Source organism: Stylophora pistillata, chromosome 10 (assembly GCF_964205215.1).
Source record: "Stylophora pistillata chromosome 10, jaStyPist1.2, whole genome shotgun sequence".
In the NCBI taxonomy this organism is placed as follows: domain Eukaryota; kingdom Metazoa; phylum Cnidaria; class Anthozoa; order Scleractinia; family Pocilloporidae; genus Stylophora; species Stylophora pistillata.
The window spans coordinates 24,668,149-24,685,763 of record NC_142528.1 but is presented as its reverse complement, the minus strand read 5'-3'; the positions used below and the strand labels follow the sequence as shown (position 1 = coordinate 24,685,763).

Genomic DNA, 17,615 nt, shown 5'->3' with positions numbered 1-17,615 from the left:
CATGATCTCTTGCATACGGAACAGTGTCTCACACCCTTGAGGCTCAAATATCGACCCACAATTTGAAGAAGATTTTTGACATCTTTGGCAGCCTTAGAAAGTTATAAGGACACCAAGCAATAAGAATATTAGTAGAAATATAGGTGATGACGAAAGGGAAATTTTCCCTCATTAGACCTCAAGAAAGCTGGTTTGTTCAGAAGTACATTTATTATCATAAATCTCTTGATACCTAGTATAAACAACTTTAAGTAGACAGTGTAGTGGGACTCAAAGAGCTTTCTCTGCCTGACTGTGGAGAGAGAACAGTGAACTGATAACAGAGCATAACAGGACATAAGAGGACATAACAGGGCATAACAGGAAATAACAGGGCATAACAGGACAGAACAGGATGATTGGGAGACATATTGCATGTTTTTCATCTATGCAACCAGCAATGAATAGCTTGCACAGAATTCTGTACCTTGTCACCATTTACATTTTACAGATCAGCCCTAGAACCCAAGTAACCCTGTAAATTAATTACAGGGTAATACATTCTGCAAATGAGAATCTTTCATGTAATTTATGGCTTAGTTATATAAAATGTTAAATTGATGCATTTCTAGGAAAGTAATTTTTGTAATTTTAAGTTGAAAAATTTCTTTAAAGTAAGAAGCATTTTTCCATCCCTTAATCAGGAAGACTTGTATGAAAGCTAAAATTTTATAACAGAACTGCTAAGAAGCAGCACATAGCAACCATCACTGGTTACTTTTCATTGATTTTCTGGCTGCTTCAGTCATCATTTCAAGATGCCCTCAGGAAGACAATATAGATTGCCTTAAAAATTGACACCCAAAAGAATATCCTTTTAAGACAAATCTGTCTACTTCAACACAGAAAACCGAAAACATACTCTTGTAGAAACTATGCAACTAACACTGTAAAATATCAGTAGTACTAACATCAAAGAGCTAAGTAGTAACTTTTAAGAGCACAAATGCTTCTAAACTAAAAATTATGTGGTCTAATACAACAAAATATGCTATACAGGCTCTTGTAAACTGAGCTCCCTTTTGAAAAATCCCCATGATTGTCCAATTTTGAAGCATGTCTTTAGCAAATAAGAGTGGAAAAAAAAAAACTAACTCAAATTGCAGTGGCTTTCATTTTTTGAAAAGCTTCTTTAAATCTAACAGAAAACAGAAATTCTCCCATTTTTTTGTAACAGGTTCAAACAGCGGGGTTACAGAAAACAAAGGGTCTAATAACCATAAACATTGTTTTTAAGTTCTACTGGTAAATATAGTACATTTTAAACACTTCCCCTTATTTTGGAACAGGAAGAACATTTTATGTCATTGACTCTACAAATACACATGGTTACAAATTTTATTATGGTGATATTCTAATTGTACCTATAGTAACTAGGGTTTGCTGCTTTTTGCTTGCAATTTGGAAGCAAATGCCAGTAAATCCCTTCAAAAGATGACATACTGCCTGGAAGACTACTTAGACATTCAAAGGTACAGCACAGCAGCATAACATATCAACATTGTTATGTTCCAGTCAGAGTGTGACCAAGCACCATTTCTAGAAACTGAAAGAAGATGGCAAATGAGAAATCATGGAAATCAAATTTCCAAGAGATTACAGCTTAGGCCAATTTCGAAAATTCACTTAAACATTACTGGTTGACTGTGCAGGGTGCAGTTTTGTAAAAATTTTAGCCTTTTCCAAAATTACAGGCTGTACAAAAACTCTAAGAGATCACAATCACAGCTATTAATTACAAAAGGAAGCAAAATGCATCCAGGCACTTTGTGAGAGATGGAGCGATTTTGTTATATACTTTAATAGTCAACCTGAAGATATCAACATAAGCTACTGACTCCCAGCTTTTGAAGTTTATGGATCTGTGTGTACAGAGCATGTGAGGGTAATTTTCATTCTGAATGTACAAATCAGAACAGGACAGATATTCTCTCTTCAGCTGCTGAAAAGTCCTATGAACAATATTTAACAACTATTCACCGAAGTGGAGGTGGTTAGTGGTGGATATTTACCGAGCTGCAAAGCCGCGAGGTAAATATCCACCGCTAACCACCAACACTGAGGTGAATAGTTGTTTTAGTATATTACTACAACAGTGAGATTATATACACCACCAAAAATTGATTTGTCGCAATGAGTGATTTTTCTTCGCTGGTCACGGATGCAAACCAGGACGCCATTTTCTCCTGAGTTGCTCAGAGGTAAATAGCAAAGGATATTCGGAGTTTGACTAGCCAATCAGAGCGTGCCTTCAATGCTATCCGCTGTTTTAGTATAATACTAAATTAGGCTATCCCTGTACCCTGATCTTGCCTTACACACTATACACAGTTGAAAACTTAATTTTAAAAAAATTTTTAAAATACTTGTTGTTTTTTTGTTTTCTTCTCTTACCTGTTCATAATTGATGGTCACTGTGCCAATCTGTTGGTGATCATGTTTCCTGAAAGCATCTGTTAAAGATTTCAGCATAACACAGCACTGAATGAAGTCGTCAAACTTCATTGTGTGAACATTCAAGCGGTCAAATTTGCGCACACATAAATTGCAGAAACTTGGTGACCTGAAAAAAGGCAAAACAATTAAATAAGTACATTGGACATTTTTTTCCTTTCAGATATAACATCCTTCTCTTATAGCTTTTCCATCTTCTTTTCTGCGGGCACCACTCATTTGGGTTATCATGAAAAATAAGCTAGAAGTGATAAAGACTTTAAAATTTATTAGAATTCATTTGCAGTGTCTCTAACTAGGTTGAATTGTAGTCATTCAAAGTTAGCAAACTCAGAAACTCACAATCTGTATCCAAAGCTTGTAAAGGCTGTTTGCAATTCGTTAGCATCAATTGTTCCTGATCGGTCACGATCAAAGCTTTATTGAGGAATTGATAAAAATAAACATAATTGACATGTAGTTTTTTCCCAAAAGAATTTCAAGACACAGTAACTAACAGGGTTATTATATTTCAAAGAAGCTCAGAATTAATAATAATTTTAAAATCTCATGTATCTATCAAATAAATAACACTCACAAACACAATTCTCATGTGAGCGACACCAAACACTATCCTGAGGGTGACGACTCATTCCTACATGAAGGCTTAAAATAATTTTCCAGCTGCTGCTAATCAAGTTGTCCAGTTAAACCAACTTTTCTCAGACACAAACCCTTTTATGCCAGACAAATCGCCCCTTTTCCCCCTCCCCCCCCCATTTAAAATGAATATATTTACCACTCTTGCAGCCTAAAACTCACATGCAGCCTAAAACTCAGTGTGGGAAAGGTGATCATTATAGCCAAATTCAAAACCTGGACACAGCTCAGAATTAAATTCTCCCTGAGTAGGATGGCCCGGGTTCAAGTCCTGTGTCCTTAAACAAGTCGCTTCACTCACATTGTTTTGTCTTCTCAGATAAGACAAAAAGCAGTAGGTCCCGTCTCCTGCAGGGTTAGGGGTAGGAGATGTTAATTTCCCACGCATGAGATTACGGTGTGATGGATGTCCTCCCCTTGGGTGGGAAGGTGAGATCGTTACATGGACTGAAGCGGCTGCCAGAGGCGCCTTATAAAATGCTGTCGTCCGATCTCAACCTTAACAACAACATGTAAAGCGCTATATATAAATAAGCGCTATATATAAATTGGAAGCAAGCTTATATGTGTTTGTGAAATGAAAGGTAGTTGTTAAACTCACTGACATTTTTCTTTGGAACACCAAGTTACAATGACCTTTAATTTTTGCACCACATCTTGCTAATAAAGTTATTAAATGATTTAGCATTACCTGTCAAAACATTGTTTCCACTGCTGGATGTATTTCCACAGTGCAGAAAATTCATGAATGTCAATTGTGCCAGATCTACAATAGGTAAGGAGGTCAATACAATCAGATAAGCAAATTTTTTGCAATATTGTTTTGAGTAGTTCTCTTCGAGACAAATAAACCAAACTAACCTTAACTCAGTAGTTTCATCAATTCTACAAGTAGACTGGTTTTAAATATCAGTTAAAATGTGGGAGGCATGTTGGCCTCAGTGCGCTTGACTGCAGATCAAGTGGTCAGTGTTTCAGCCCTGGCTGGAGATATTGTGTTGTGTTCTTAGGAAGAAACTTTACTCTCCACCCAGGGGTTTAAGTGAGTACCAGTATCGACAAATTTAAAGCTGAGGGGTAACCCTGCAAAATGGACTAGCATCCAGTCTGGGGAGAGGGGAAGGGGGTGGGGTGGGGGTGGGTGGGGTGCGTGGTGGTAATACGTCTAGTTGCTTCATGCCATGAAACTGGGTTAAGTGCCGGCCTGATGAGCCACAGCTTGTAAACAGACTGTTCAATTTTACAGCCATAAATTAACAAGCAACACTATTAACAGTAATGTGTATTTCAGAAATGACAATATTTGCTGACAATAAGTTGGACAGGCAAGGAAGCACTCAAGACAAAGTTACTTACTGATCTTTGTCAAACATGCCAATCATTAATCGACAAGTTTCAGGATTAAACTGCGACCAGTTGTTGTTGAAGAGAGCTTGCCGCAATTCCGTGGCAGTTATTTTTCCAGATCTATCCTGATCAACTGTCTGAAACCAAATAAGCTTAACAGTCATTATTAAAAACTGGATCATTGGATAATGCAATTCAAGACTTGTTTTTGGCTTAGCGATTATGGTATATGAGCTAATATACCATAATCTACAAATATTGTAAGCATACATGTCAGCTTAAAACTAAAAGGGAGCTAAAAAATTTAATAAAATTTAACAATTTAATTTAATGTTTTTAATAAAAACAATTATTCCACTTGTGCTTGTTGGATATGAGATGATTATAGCCAACAAGGCGCTATGTGCCTCATTGGGTATCTATTATCTCATATCTAATGTGCGCTCATGGAATAATTGTTAATTATTTGTTTAAAATCATGCAGGTGTGACCATAAAATTAGGCTGGTTGATGGTTACGTTGCAGCTCTGTTCTCCAAATTATCAGTCGAGATCATTATAAATTCTTGTAGTCTTGAAAACTGGAACTTGAATCTTGATCCTAAGGAAAGAAACTTCACTTCTACAAAGCCTCTCTCTATACAAGAGAATTGTAGAATAACCCTTGTATGTTTTGTTTACCTACCGGTATTTCAAGTCTTAAGGAAATTCCCAGCTTTATCTTTTGTAAATTAGGCTTACATGTGCATGTGAATAGGACGGATAATTGAAAGAAATGGGTCTTTGGAGCATTATCACATGAACAGAGATGGGTAACCAAAACATGCAAGCTAAAGAGGTCTATTGTCCCAGTAACCCCAAAGAGATTATTGGGAGGGGAGAACCGCCCCCAAAATGACATCCCATGTAGGGAGAGTACCAACAAAGTGAAGGTAAACTAAAGTAGAGGTTTTGACTACTTTACCTGAAACCATTCCCAGAGGACTGGATCAATTCCAGGGGGAGGATCTGGACGCCCTCCCCAACCTCCTGGATAGCCAGGAGGATACTGTGATGCTGGAGGTGGCGGGCCATATGGATTGTGCTGTTGATATCCCTGTGGTTGACCATAATTATACTGACCACCCTGTTTCGAAGGAGAGAGAAAACTATTCAAGATTTACTGCCTCAGGACAATAATCTTCGCCCTTAGGGTCTTTTTTTTTTTAATATTATGAAAAGTAGCTGTTGTACTGTTCTTGTTCTGTTGATTTAAAGGGCTACATCTATTGAAGACAATATTTTGATTGGTTTTTATTTCCTCAGTGACAGTTTTCAACCTTACAGTCCAGTCAAGGTGATGATAAGTTTTGTAAGCCATTTCCTTTTTTTTTTTACGAATTGCAAGGCAAAAAAACCTCTTGTCAGGCCTTTTCTTATAAAATGAATGTACCTTTACCCTAAATTACTCCATGAAAGCTAGTAACACTATCGTTTCATTTCCAACATGCTAAGGTACAAATCCATGATGTTCCCTTTGACAAGACAACCATATCCATCGTGTTTTGGAGTCCCAATGAACTCATTTCTTACATATTACTTATATTTGCCGGGCTGTTGTACCCTATTATGACAGCGATTTCTCTGTAATGTAGAAGCAGATAATAGTAGGGTTCAACTACCACAAGTTTCATTAAACATTATGCAAGTGAAAGAGTTGTTTTCTTTACTATTAGGTGGTTTGCGCGTTACATCATTGCCGCCATGTTGGTGGACCTAAACGCTAGATATCTCATTAGCTTCTTTTGTTCGTCCACCAGCATTTGTTCCTTTCACCATTGTTACCCGTGTCTCTAGAGATTGGTTGCAAACCACCTATATCTCAGTCTTTCTGTCAAACGAGAAGCATGAAAGCCTGTAATTAAAATGCGCAATCTTTCATGTGCTACAAAAATGAGATCCAGACACTTATTATTTCTCTCACCATCTAAACCACTTCGCAAAAGAAAAACAGAACACATAACGAAACAAAAAATGTAATCCAACTTGGTGTGGGATGAAAATTGTCCTATTAGCAATATATCCATCGATTGACCTAAACGAATGCATTTGAGTTGTCAACTGCCAGCTTGATTACAATCTTAGTAATCCGTGGATTAGCGCCAGTATTGTAACCGACTGGTAAGTAAAAAGGTTTGTTTATGGTCCATAATACACAAAAGTAGTTAATGATTAGAACATAACTGAACGAAACGACTTTTTGACTAAACAAGAGCGAGGTACATTTGTCTCCCGGAAGAAGTAAACTAAACGCGCAACGATGCTTCAAAAACATTCAAAGAATTCGTAGCAAAAGCAAGAACTTAAAAAGTATTTAAAAATACGTACATAGGCTGGATTATAACCAGGCTGGTGTCCCGGAGGAGGTTGATTCCACGCCATAAAGGTAAAGAAAATGCTACAAATTGAGCTAACCAACTGTCGAGACGCCAGGTATGAATATCAAGGAGCAAAGGAGGTACCCTACAGGGGAGGAGAGGGAAAATCCATTCTTGATATCTAAACAATGAAGCTTATTCAGACATTTCACTCTTTTAATCCAGTTTTAAACAATAAAAACAGCGAAATTTTTCTACGAGGAATCCGAGGAAACAAAAGGCCTCTTGAGATAAGTAATTATGGATAATTGAAATGTGCATGGGCATGCCCTCCTATCCCCAGACGATTAGACCAAACTTAGAACCCAGCCTTCGTCGGCAGCACATGCCTGGTTATTTTCTGTACACGAAACAACAGAAGAATGAACTGAGTGTAGTACGCAAAAATAACACAGTTAGCGTAAACGTGGTCTGATAAATGGAGCAAAAAGACGTGTATTACAACAAAGCAGAATATATAGAAACTGTAAGTGTAACAGATGTTGATTAAAACCCCACAAGATTCAATTTAGGCGTGTTCTAGCATAGCCATGGGGAGGCTTTCTCGAATCTTCTTGCTGGGTTAAACTTGTTTATTTGTTACTCAGGCATCAGGAAATAAAGTTAGCCGTCAGTCAGTTCTGTGTGGGAGTCAAAATATTGTTTTAAATGGAAAGGTAAGTCTTGAGAAATCGTAGTTACCATTCATTACCATCAGAAGTGATTTAAAGTTGTTTGCTGATCAACAATCTCTCTTTCAGACAATCATTCAATCAGATTGTATTCTACGTGGAGATCTTGCAAATGTCAGAATCGGAAGACAATGTGTGATCAGTAAAAGAAGTGTTATAAGGCCGCCATTTAAGAAATTTAGCAAAGGGTTTGTGTTGTTTCCTCTGTTATCATACTGTGCTGCTATCAACTGTTTGGCTCATCCTCGGTGTAAAAACCTGTGAAGCTCACGAGTGACCTAAAACAAAGACAAAAAAACATTATAAACAATAGCGCACAGCAAAACAGTACCTCATGAAACAAAGAAAACCTCATCAGGTTTTTACACCGAGGATGACCCAACCTTCTACACCCTAACATCAGTATGCTTATTCTACATACTGTTCGTTTTGCATTTTTCTGCTGCTCATAAGTATAAATTAATTTGGATATATCAACAAAGTTGAAATGGTAAATTGGCCATGGTAATGATTACAAAAGCTGACGTTTCAAGCGTTAGCCCTTCTTCGTCGCTCCGACAAAGGGCTAACACTCGAAACGTCAGCTTTTGTAATCATTACGGTGGCCAATTTACCATTTCAACTTTGTTGATATATCCAAATTATTTCGTTACTCCCACCGATGCAGCCCCAAACAGTTTCATTCGAAACTATCAGCCTTTATTCATAAGTATAAATTGTTTAACAATCAAGAGCTTCTTTAGTTTGTGATCATTTTCTTTATTTTCATGACCTTAATGTGTGATTCACAGGTGATATTGTAAGGAGAAATTAGATGTTATATTATTCACTCTAAAGGGTTAAAAGGTCAACATTTTTGCCTTAAGAACTTATAAGATTTTTGCAATTATTAGGGTAGATAGCTTTTTTTTTTTACAACTGAATGGCTTGTTTCTCAAGTGTTAGAACTATTAAATGGTATCCTAAAGACTTTATTGATCATGCTTTTGTTCTGAATAATTGTATTTAGAGTTGCATTCTTTCCCCTCCATATTGGAGATCATGTTATTATTGAAGAAGATTGTGTCATCAATGCTGCACAAGTTGGTTCTTATGTCCACATAGGAAAAAACTGTGTAATTGTAAGTTTATATTTTAAAATTTGTGTTCTATATCGTAAAGTACAACATTTCTTCTAGATAAACTTTTTTCTTGATAACAATACCTGCTTTTCAATAATACTGGTATATGGGTTATGGGTCTTCCTAAAATGCAACTTTTGAACTTACAGCCTGTATTTAATTTGTCTCAATATATTATATTGGGTTGAAATGCCTTCATGTTTTTCAAGATCATATTTCATCATAAGCTGATATGGTACTATATTGGTAATAGATTTTCTTCAACTGAAAAAGAAAGGATGAAGCCACATGTTTGAAGTCTCTATATGTATATTTCTAGAATTTTCTTCAACTGAAAAAAAAAAGATGAAGCCACATGTTTGGAGTCGCTATATGTATATTTCTAGAATTTTCCTCTACCATGTGTTAGTGACCTGGACTTGTCCCCCCTCAAGAATTTTATTGACACATCTTATTGACACAATCAACCCTTGAACTTCATTTTACAATTCCGACAGAAAATGTTGAATCCAAATTTCATACCATGCTGCTCCTCTCATTTTATAGAAGGGTTATTTTAAAGCATCAAATCAAAACTGTCTAAGATATACAATTCAAAACAGAATTGGAACTTCTTTGATTAAAGGATTATCATTTGTCTGTTTGATGTATCTTTAAGGGTCGCCGAAGTGTACTAAAAGATTGTTGTGCTATAGCTGATAACACAGTCCTCCCCCCTGAAACTGTTGTTCCACCCTTTACTCTATATTCAGGCTCCCCAGGTAAGTAACTTTTTTTATCTGTCTAACCATAGTTCCCACAGCAACTAATTTGAACTGAACATGAACCTAATTTTTCTGATGGAACATGATTGGTTCATTGATAAATGCAACTTGAGTCTTACTTGCAATCAAATCTCAGAAAAAACAGACCAACAGTTTGATCAACTCACAGCTTTCAAATAAATCCTCACTTGACCCTGATACTGACTTCTCCTCAGATTAAAAAAACTTAAGCATCAATCAACAACAACATTCCTTCCATGACTACTTTCACCTGCTTGTTCAAACTATAATTTTATACAGCACACCCGTACTTCTTCATTATAATAAAATCATGCAAATGTCATCAATGATTAGTTTGTATTCATAGGGGAATTCCCTTTGGAAACCCTGGAAAGTAGTTGTTGATATTTGAACACAAACAATGATCTCCTCAAGGGGATATTGATTTTATGAGTGTTCTGCCACACTAACCCCTTACAAGTTCATTGTATTACCCAGTTTGTTCTGGATGCCTTATTCTCCAAAAAAATGTTCCTGGTTTTTTCATAGTTTACATAATTTATCAATTGAACGTTAAAGCACAGATCAGCAAAGTAAAGACTTTAGAAAGATGTTTTTGTAACCCTTTTACTCCCAAGATCTGATTGTTAATTCTCCCCTCTAGTTGCTACACATTTCTTAGTAAATTGGTTACAAGAATTTGGTGTTAGATCAGGACAACAGCATCTACCTGATTGTTTCAGTATTCTCATTACCTGTTTGCTGAATGATGTACGGATATGTCAGGGAGAAGTTGCATGCTAATCACTTTTGGTAGTTAAAGGGTTAATGATAATTATTGTAATGAAGTGAAATAACTCACTTACTTTCCTTTCTTTTCAGGTGTTTTTACGGCAGAATTACCTGAATGTATGCAGGAAATTATGACAGAGAAAACAAAAGACTATTACCAACACTTTTTGCCCATTTCAGAAGAGAAATGACCATTAGATGACAACATAGCCTATCTATTCAAACAATTAGGCAAGATTTTGTGGTTGTAAAGATACAAAACGAAGGTGGAGGGTTGCGGGCTTTGTGAGCAGTGAATGACCATAGTCTTGTAGATCAGGGGTTTCCTCTGTTCATTAGTTTTTGTGATAATTAAATTATGGAATGTAAATCATTAGCCACAATAGCTGTAAGTCCTGTGAGGAATGGTAATGGTTTCACAAATAGACGCAGAGGGATTCTTTGAAAGTTGTGTTACTGGTATTCTTAACACCCAATTACAGAAAGTTTTAGTGACAATTGAGTGATTAAGGAAAATAAATTTCAAAGTGTAAGGTGCTTGTCTCCATATTCTGCTAACTTTATGAATTAGACATTTTAAAAAGGATTATTTTACATGCTGCTAGTATAATTCATCTGTATGACTCCTTTTTCTCTCTGACTAATACAGAATGATGTTAGCTATGATATTTTTGATGATTTTGTTGTACAGGAAAGGAATAAGTTTAATCTAGTAATAAAAAAAGTATTTATTTCTAAGTAATTTCACAAGGAATTCAAACTGATGTACAAGAAAACAGCTAATGACAGAGTGTTGTGCAAAGAGGCCTGATTCTCTTTTTTTCCCCCATAAACTGCAAGAAGCAAAAATGATGGCGGAAAAACTGATAGGCAGACATTATTTAATGGCAGGATGCTGCATAGAATTCCTATGAGCTTAGTGATGTGTGATTTTCTTGGGTTTGCAGCTGGGTTGTGCGAGACTGCTCAAACTGTAGCATAGTGCACAACCTCAGTGAACAATATTGTAGGCCCATTGTACCTCTGAATGGACTGGGGAATTTGGCATGGTTGAAAATTGTCATGTGGAAAATAACAGCCAATCAGAGCATGGCATTTTATAAATGAACTCTACCAAAAAATAAGATGAAAGTTACTAAGGTGGTCATTGGCCTATAAAAAGGGTTGTTATATCTGTAAGCAAATGCATAGTGAACAACAAGGGGTCACATTTGATAAGCAGACACCCACTTAGCAGAACTGATTGTTCTTTTTTTTTTTTTGGCTTAAGTAAAATTAAAAAAAAAAAAAAATTATACACCATGTAAGCTGTTTGGTTTACTTTCTTGGCTTTATCCCTGTACACCCTAGCATCAGTTTGCTTATTCTCCATATTGTCCTCTACACATTTCATGGTACACTATAAATGAACCCTACTAAAAAATAAGATGAATGAAAGTTACTAAGGTGGTCATTGGCCTATAAAAAGGATTGTTATATCAGTAAGCAAATGCATAGTAAAACAACAAGGGGTCACATTTGATAAACAAACACCCACTTAACAGAACTGATTGTTTCTTTTTTTTCTTTTGAGTTTTTAGGTAAAATAAAAATAAATTTTTCACCATGTAAACTGTTTGGTTTTCTTTCTTGGCTTTATCCCTGTACACCCTAACATCAGTTTACACACTCTCTATACTGTCCTCTACACATTTCCTGAGGTGTTGACAAGGAGAATTTGTTTAACCATCAAGAGCTTCGTTTATAGGGGATCGTCTCTTTTATTCTCATTACCTTACTGTGTGATTCAGAGATGATATTGTAGGGAGAAATTAGATGTTGGTCACTTTTAGGGGGCAAAGGGTTCACTTTGAAGGCTGAGACCCAGTTGGGTTTATCATTTCTAAAAGCAATCAAATTTAATTAATTAACAACTGACGTTTGGTGTTCACATGGCCTCATTAGAAGGGGTAGAGGTGGGAAAGTTTGGGACAGACATGTTGACCCGAGACACTATTGAGGGTTTGCATAACTTCATTAGGGAGATCATTCTGTCTTTTGTTGGTGGATAGTTAGCATCATTTCCTTTATAACACCTTGTACCACACTTATAACAATTATATCAAGAGAATGTACAGACCCCTTTGATTTGTAAAAAACGTGGGTTTTTGCCTTAGCAGTGTTATGATATTTGATCCCTTTGCTTCGCGTTTCCATTTCAATTCCACGTTCCCTATCTTCCCCTTTCTCTATCTACCAGTCCCTCGCAAATAAGTATTCCTTCAATATGGCGGACGCTGACAGTGGTTTGCGTAAGTTTACTACGGATTTATCACTATACGAAAAAGGAAGACCAGAATACACACAAGAATCTGTTAAATTTCTCCTAAATCGTGTTGGTGTACTACCCTGGGACAGGAAGGAGTCCATAAAACTTTTAGAGATTGCCTCTGGAACCGGAAAATTTACGCGAGCAATGGTTAAGGTGCTCGAGGGAGAAAAAGCTAATGTGGAAGTCATTGCCAGTGACTCTCAGGAGGTAATGTGCGACACGTTCCGACGTCTAGTCCCTGGTATTGAGGTACATCGCTTCCCGGCAGAAAAAATTGGTAAGGTATAATCCGTCTAATCCACGCCATCATGATGCAGCTTTCTATTTAATTTGAATTTGAAGATCCAGGGGTAAATTTTACCCCTGGATCTTCAAATTCAAATTAAATAGAAAGCTGCATCACGCAAGCATTTTGATTGGCTATTACTTATAATCTATTGCATGCAAAACACTAAATTTGGTATGTGGAGGGCAACAAGTCAAATAAAGCATATTATCCCATTTGGGTACACGGAGCTTCTTCATTCATCGTAGCAGTTTGTAAGTAACGTGTCTTGCGTAAAATTACTGTGTAGCTGTAGCTTAGTGGTAGAGCTTCGGATCTTAGGGGTCTTGCACTCGCTACTCACATTTTGGAACGTACATGTACCAGTATTTTTTTTCAAGAGCTCAATGATTTTTATAATAATAATTTGATATTTATCTTGCACAAATTAACATGTGGATATGATCAAATGCACATCACAACACTTTTTGGGGGACTTTGGCTGGACTGCATCAGCAGTTTACAAACAGTCGAAGGAAGCTTGTGTGGAGATGCCCCCTCCCCCAGTTCCCAGTAAACGGGCCAGACCACATCACAGTAATCTCGTGAGTGGGTTCTTTAACGTCCCCTGCCTAACCAAATTAACTAATAAATAGATGTAGGAGATGAGACCTACGGTTTATTCGTCCTTATCTGAGAAGACTAGAATGTCTATCCATGTCTTGAAAGGTAGCGCATTCTCCTCAGTTATTTTAAGACCTTGAGTGATGGTCCAGCCGGGGCTCGAACCATTGACCTCGACCTCCCGCACAACAATCCAGCGCTCTAACCAATTGAGTTAACCGGGAGGCGGTTTATTGCCTTGTAACAGGGTCATATGCTACCTTCCCCCCCCCCCACAGCCACACCCCTAATGGGTTAGATTGCATTACCTTGCAAAATGTACCCCATAAGAACAACTGGCAAATTCTCAATTCCCCAACCTTGCAAAATATGGCAAGTTTTGAGGGTCTGTTTGGAGGCCATCATATAGGCGGATTCATGTTGACGTCATTGTTTACATTTTTGCTCATTTGCATACGGCTTTGCGTGAAGAAGGAAGCATGTTAGATACAAATTGACTTCAGGCAGCTAAAGAGCTAGAAAACCTTAGTACATGGTGAACTTTTTAGCTCTTTGGGTGTAATATTCAAGGGGAAATAGTCAATCAAAAACTGCAAAATTTCTGGGTGGCAAAAGCACTAATGAGCTCATACATTCTATGTAAAATTTTGAGTTTTTAAACCTGTGTTGCACAAAAAGTATTCAATGCATCAGGCTCGTATTCATTGACTGAGTTAATTGTACTTTGACCTTTCGATATTCACAACTGATTTATTTTTAGCTCCATCAGAAACTGAATTGCTTATGCTAATGAGGTAAATATTGTAAACATGGATTCCCCTATACACACGGTCATAATAATTTGAATTTTTCCTGCATCAACCTCATTTCCAGGTTCTTTCTTATCAGAATGAGGATGTTAAAGTGAATTATTTCAATAATTGTCACTGTTAAACCTGTCAAAAGCATGGTGAAAAGATTGGCAAAAGTAGCTCCCTATTTAGTTTTTTCCCTCTGTGCTACACTTCTTGTTTGAATCATTCATTGATTGACTAATGTTTAACTTTCAGCACTGCCAGATGAAAGCATTCCAGTAATAATTTGTGCACAATCATTTCACTGGTTTGCAAGTGAAAAGTCTGCTGCTGAGATTTGTCGAGTTCTGAAGCCTGGAGGGAAGTATGGCATGATTTGGAACCACAGAGATTTGTCTGTTCCATGGGTGAGAGCCATGCAAGATATAGTTGATCCGTTTGTGAGACAAAAAGATATGCCAGGTGATCCCAGAGAACTAAAATGGATGGAAAGTTTAAATAGCTCTGGGAAATTTACCTCTGTAGAAAGGGACACCAGCTGTAGAACATATGTGGAAGGCAACATTGATAGAATAATGTCTGTGATCATGTGTATCAGTGCAATCAGCCAAAGCAGTGAGGAAAAGAAAGCAATGGTCAAATCTGAGATTAGTGATATTCTACTCAACCACCCTGATTTAAAAGGAACACAAGTTTATAAGCTACCTTATATCACAGATATCTGCTGGTGTACTAAATTATGATCAGACTTCATGATTGTGGTTAGTGTTTGTTAAACAGTAACACAAGGTACAGTAGACCAGCAACTTCAGGCTTGTAAAGAAAAATGAAAGCTTCGGTGGAAGATAGTGTGATAAGTGGATAAATTAATTTTTTAGTATTTAACTTGAATGAATTATGGCTATTAATAAGCCCATGTTTTTTCACTTATTTATGATTAAGGAAGACTAACAGCCTTTGGATTATTCAGATTATGTAATGTTGATTACCTTGGTCTCAAATTCTCGTATACCAGTAGTAATTTAGATCAAGGTAGATGTACTGATAGGTAATCAGCTAATTACAACAATTAGGATATGTTAGAAAGTGAATTATAAAGTCATAGTTCGAATTGGTAATTATTGTTTGGAAAATAAACATGTCTATCACCAGAAAGATTTGACTATGTATTGGTGCAGCAAAATAATACATCTGGAATGTTTGATCAGGATAAAAAATATTGAAATCGCAAGCCAACTGACATTGAGATTTATCACAAGGATGAACTGAAATACAAAATTGATTAATTACCCTATGTCCACACTCTCTAAATACCACCCTCCAGTGAGTATCTGCCCACCCCCCCAAGGTCAATAATTTAAACAAGCACCCCTCCTTCCTCCTACACTTTCTGAAAGGGTAGGGGTAGAAAGAAAGCCTGTTTCTATTGGCACTTTATTTATAACTTTTTAAAGCTCTAACTATTGCTGAATTACTACAGGTTAATAGTTTGTTAAGAAGCACCTCCCCCCCTTTGTTTAGCACCCTTCTTCCAATAAGCACCCCTTCTTTTAGGTGAAAAATTAAGTAGGTGCCCGGGTGCTCTGAGGAAATAAGGTATAATAGTTATAACAAGGTACTGTACAGTTAAAAGTGGATATATACAATTCAAATAGCTGTCTTGTAGACTCAAAACGCTCATGAACAGTTGTAGTAAAACCAGTACTAGTTGTGGGAATTGTGAAGGAAAAGAGAAGTACTGTTGTGTGATCTGCAAGGAAAATCGACAAATGGTAAACACCACAGGATGGACACAGGATGGATACGTGGGAGGTTGCTAAGCATGAAAGCGTAAGAGTCGCGTGAGGCGATAGCTGACAGCGACTCTAGCTTCTTGAGTGCTTGGCAGACCTCCCAAGTGCATCCATAACTCAGTAGTGTACACTGTGGCATTTACCATTTGTTTTATAACATTGATACATTGTAGCAAAAGAGTTTTCTTTTATTTAACAAATCTTACGTGACCAGAAAAAACAAGTGTGCGCAGAAAACTAGTCTTTGCATTTGCTCACGTCAGCAGTGTACACCCATGGGCAAATGACAAATGTTCAATTGACCAATCAGAGTGCACGCTTTACTTTGGGTATGTTATAAAGGGTTTTGGTTCAATGTTACTACAGTGAGCGCAACTCTGGAACATGTAGAGACATAGCTAACTGACCCTGGGTATCGAGATCAAATGCATTTGACAACAGTATTATAATTGCATAAAAAAGAACCAGTCCTGGTGAGCATGTAAGCTGCTGTGTAAAAATACATGTGGCATCTAATTACAAAATATTGATGAATTATATTCACACTTGGTCTCTGTCATATTTACAGCAGTTTTTACATACAACAAGTGTGTACATCACTCCATAAACACGTGAACCTCCTTTGAAGTCATGCTGTTTACAGATTATGCAGCTACTTTTAACAGGGAGCCTTTGAGGTCATTTACCAAGTTAGACCACAAAGGCAACAGATTGGCATTTCAAAACATTTCCAGAAAGGACAACATCAATACAAGAAAGGTTTCTATTCTTTGCATTTTTGCAGACTCTGCCAGATTTTTATCCTCTTAATTTACACAGCAATGTAACAAGAGAGTTACTTGACAGCCATGATATACATTTTGGTGGAATATGCTCACTTGTAATATGTTACTTGTAAGTTTGTGAGTGTGGTGATGGGTATGATTCTGTGTGTTTAAATCAGTGTAATTGTATTTTTTAGAGTCATGTTTCAAGAATTTTCACGGTAGTTTACCTTTCACCAGGTTACTGTTTTGCTGTTGTCTTTACAAGATTATGTGTTTGTTTTCACAAGAGTTTTCTGCAACTATCTATGAAAAGTAATTTCAGCATTTGCTGGACATTAAGGTGAGATCCAGTTAGATCATCCTGTCATCCAAATAGTCATGCTTTGCACACAAACTTCACTTTTCCCTCTCCTTCCTCTTCAGTCATACAGGCTACATCTAGTTGTACTGTACCATCTTTTCATTCCATCTTCCAAGTATAGTGATGTGCTGTTGGGAACCCCAATACTGGTTCATTTAACCAAATAAAGTTAGGCCCTGACATTCCACATCAAAATTTCTGATTGGCTTGTTGAACACAGTAGTTCTCCAGATGGTGCAAACCTAACATTGCTAACACCATCACAGTGTCCCGTGAAATCCTGAAAGCTTCCTTCATTGTAGTCCATCAGTTTGACCAATCGCTCTGGAAGAAGACCAAAATAGGTTATTATAGTGAGCTTCTCATTGATAACTGAGTTACTATAAGAGATACTATTCCAGCTTGCAATTTACAAACTTTTTTTGTGTTCTTCTAACATCCCATGGGGGCTTATTAT

General features: G+C 36.9%; 4 protein-coding genes across 7 annotated transcripts in view; 2 read left to right on the top strand and 2 right to left on the bottom strand.

The window, feature by feature from the left end:
• Nucleotides 1-191: 191 nt before the first annotated feature.
• LOC111321394 (programmed cell death protein 6) lies at nt 192-7,116 on the bottom strand. The gene is made up of 7 exons (XM_022924259.2): nt 6,846-7,116; nt 5,443-5,604; nt 4,489-4,616; nt 3,824-3,898; nt 2,836-2,910; nt 2,434-2,602; nt 192-1,585 (listed from the first exon to the last, which is right to left on the bottom strand). Exons 1-7 carry the CDS (start codon nt 6,897-6,899, stop codon nt 1,544-1,546), a joined length of 705 nt encoding a protein of 234 aa, XP_022779994.2. The 5' UTR covers nt 6,900-7,116; the 3' UTR covers nt 192-1,543.
• An 87-nt stretch (nt 7,117-7,203) lies between these two features.
• Nucleotides 7,204-11,855, top strand: LOC111321395 (dynactin subunit 5). Its single transcript, XM_022924260.2, has 6 exons — nt 7,204-7,361; nt 7,483-7,551; nt 7,636-7,754; nt 8,576-8,687; nt 9,346-9,448; nt 10,334-11,855. The coding sequence occupies exons 1-6, from the start codon at nt 7,314-7,316 to the stop codon at nt 10,432-10,434; spliced, it is 552 nt and encodes a 183-aa protein (XP_022779995.1). The 5' UTR covers nt 7,204-7,313; the 3' UTR covers nt 10,435-11,855.
• A 629-nt stretch (nt 11,856-12,484) lies between these two features.
• Nucleotides 12,485-15,392, top strand: LOC111321418 (uncharacterized). The gene is made up of 2 exons (XM_022924295.2): nt 12,485-12,831; nt 14,493-15,392. Exons 1-2 carry the CDS (start codon nt 12,510-12,512, stop codon nt 14,978-14,980), a joined length of 810 nt encoding a protein of 269 aa, XP_022780030.2. The 5' UTR covers nt 12,485-12,509; the 3' UTR covers nt 14,981-15,392.
• Nucleotides 15,393-16,546: 1,154 nt separating this feature from the next.
• Nucleotides 16,547-17,615, bottom strand: part of LOC111321437 (WD repeat-containing protein 90) — a 29,928-nt gene continuing 28,859 nt past the window's right edge. For all 4 annotated transcript variants that reach the window (XM_088734633.1, XM_088734634.1, XM_088734635.1 and 1 more), the window contains exon 37: nt 16,547-17,482. In XM_088734633.1, coding sequence (XP_088590759.1) covers nt 17,328-17,482 — 155 coding nt within the window. In that variant the 3' untranslated portion in view covers nt 16,547-17,327. The remainder of the gene's footprint in view (nt 17,483-17,615) is intronic.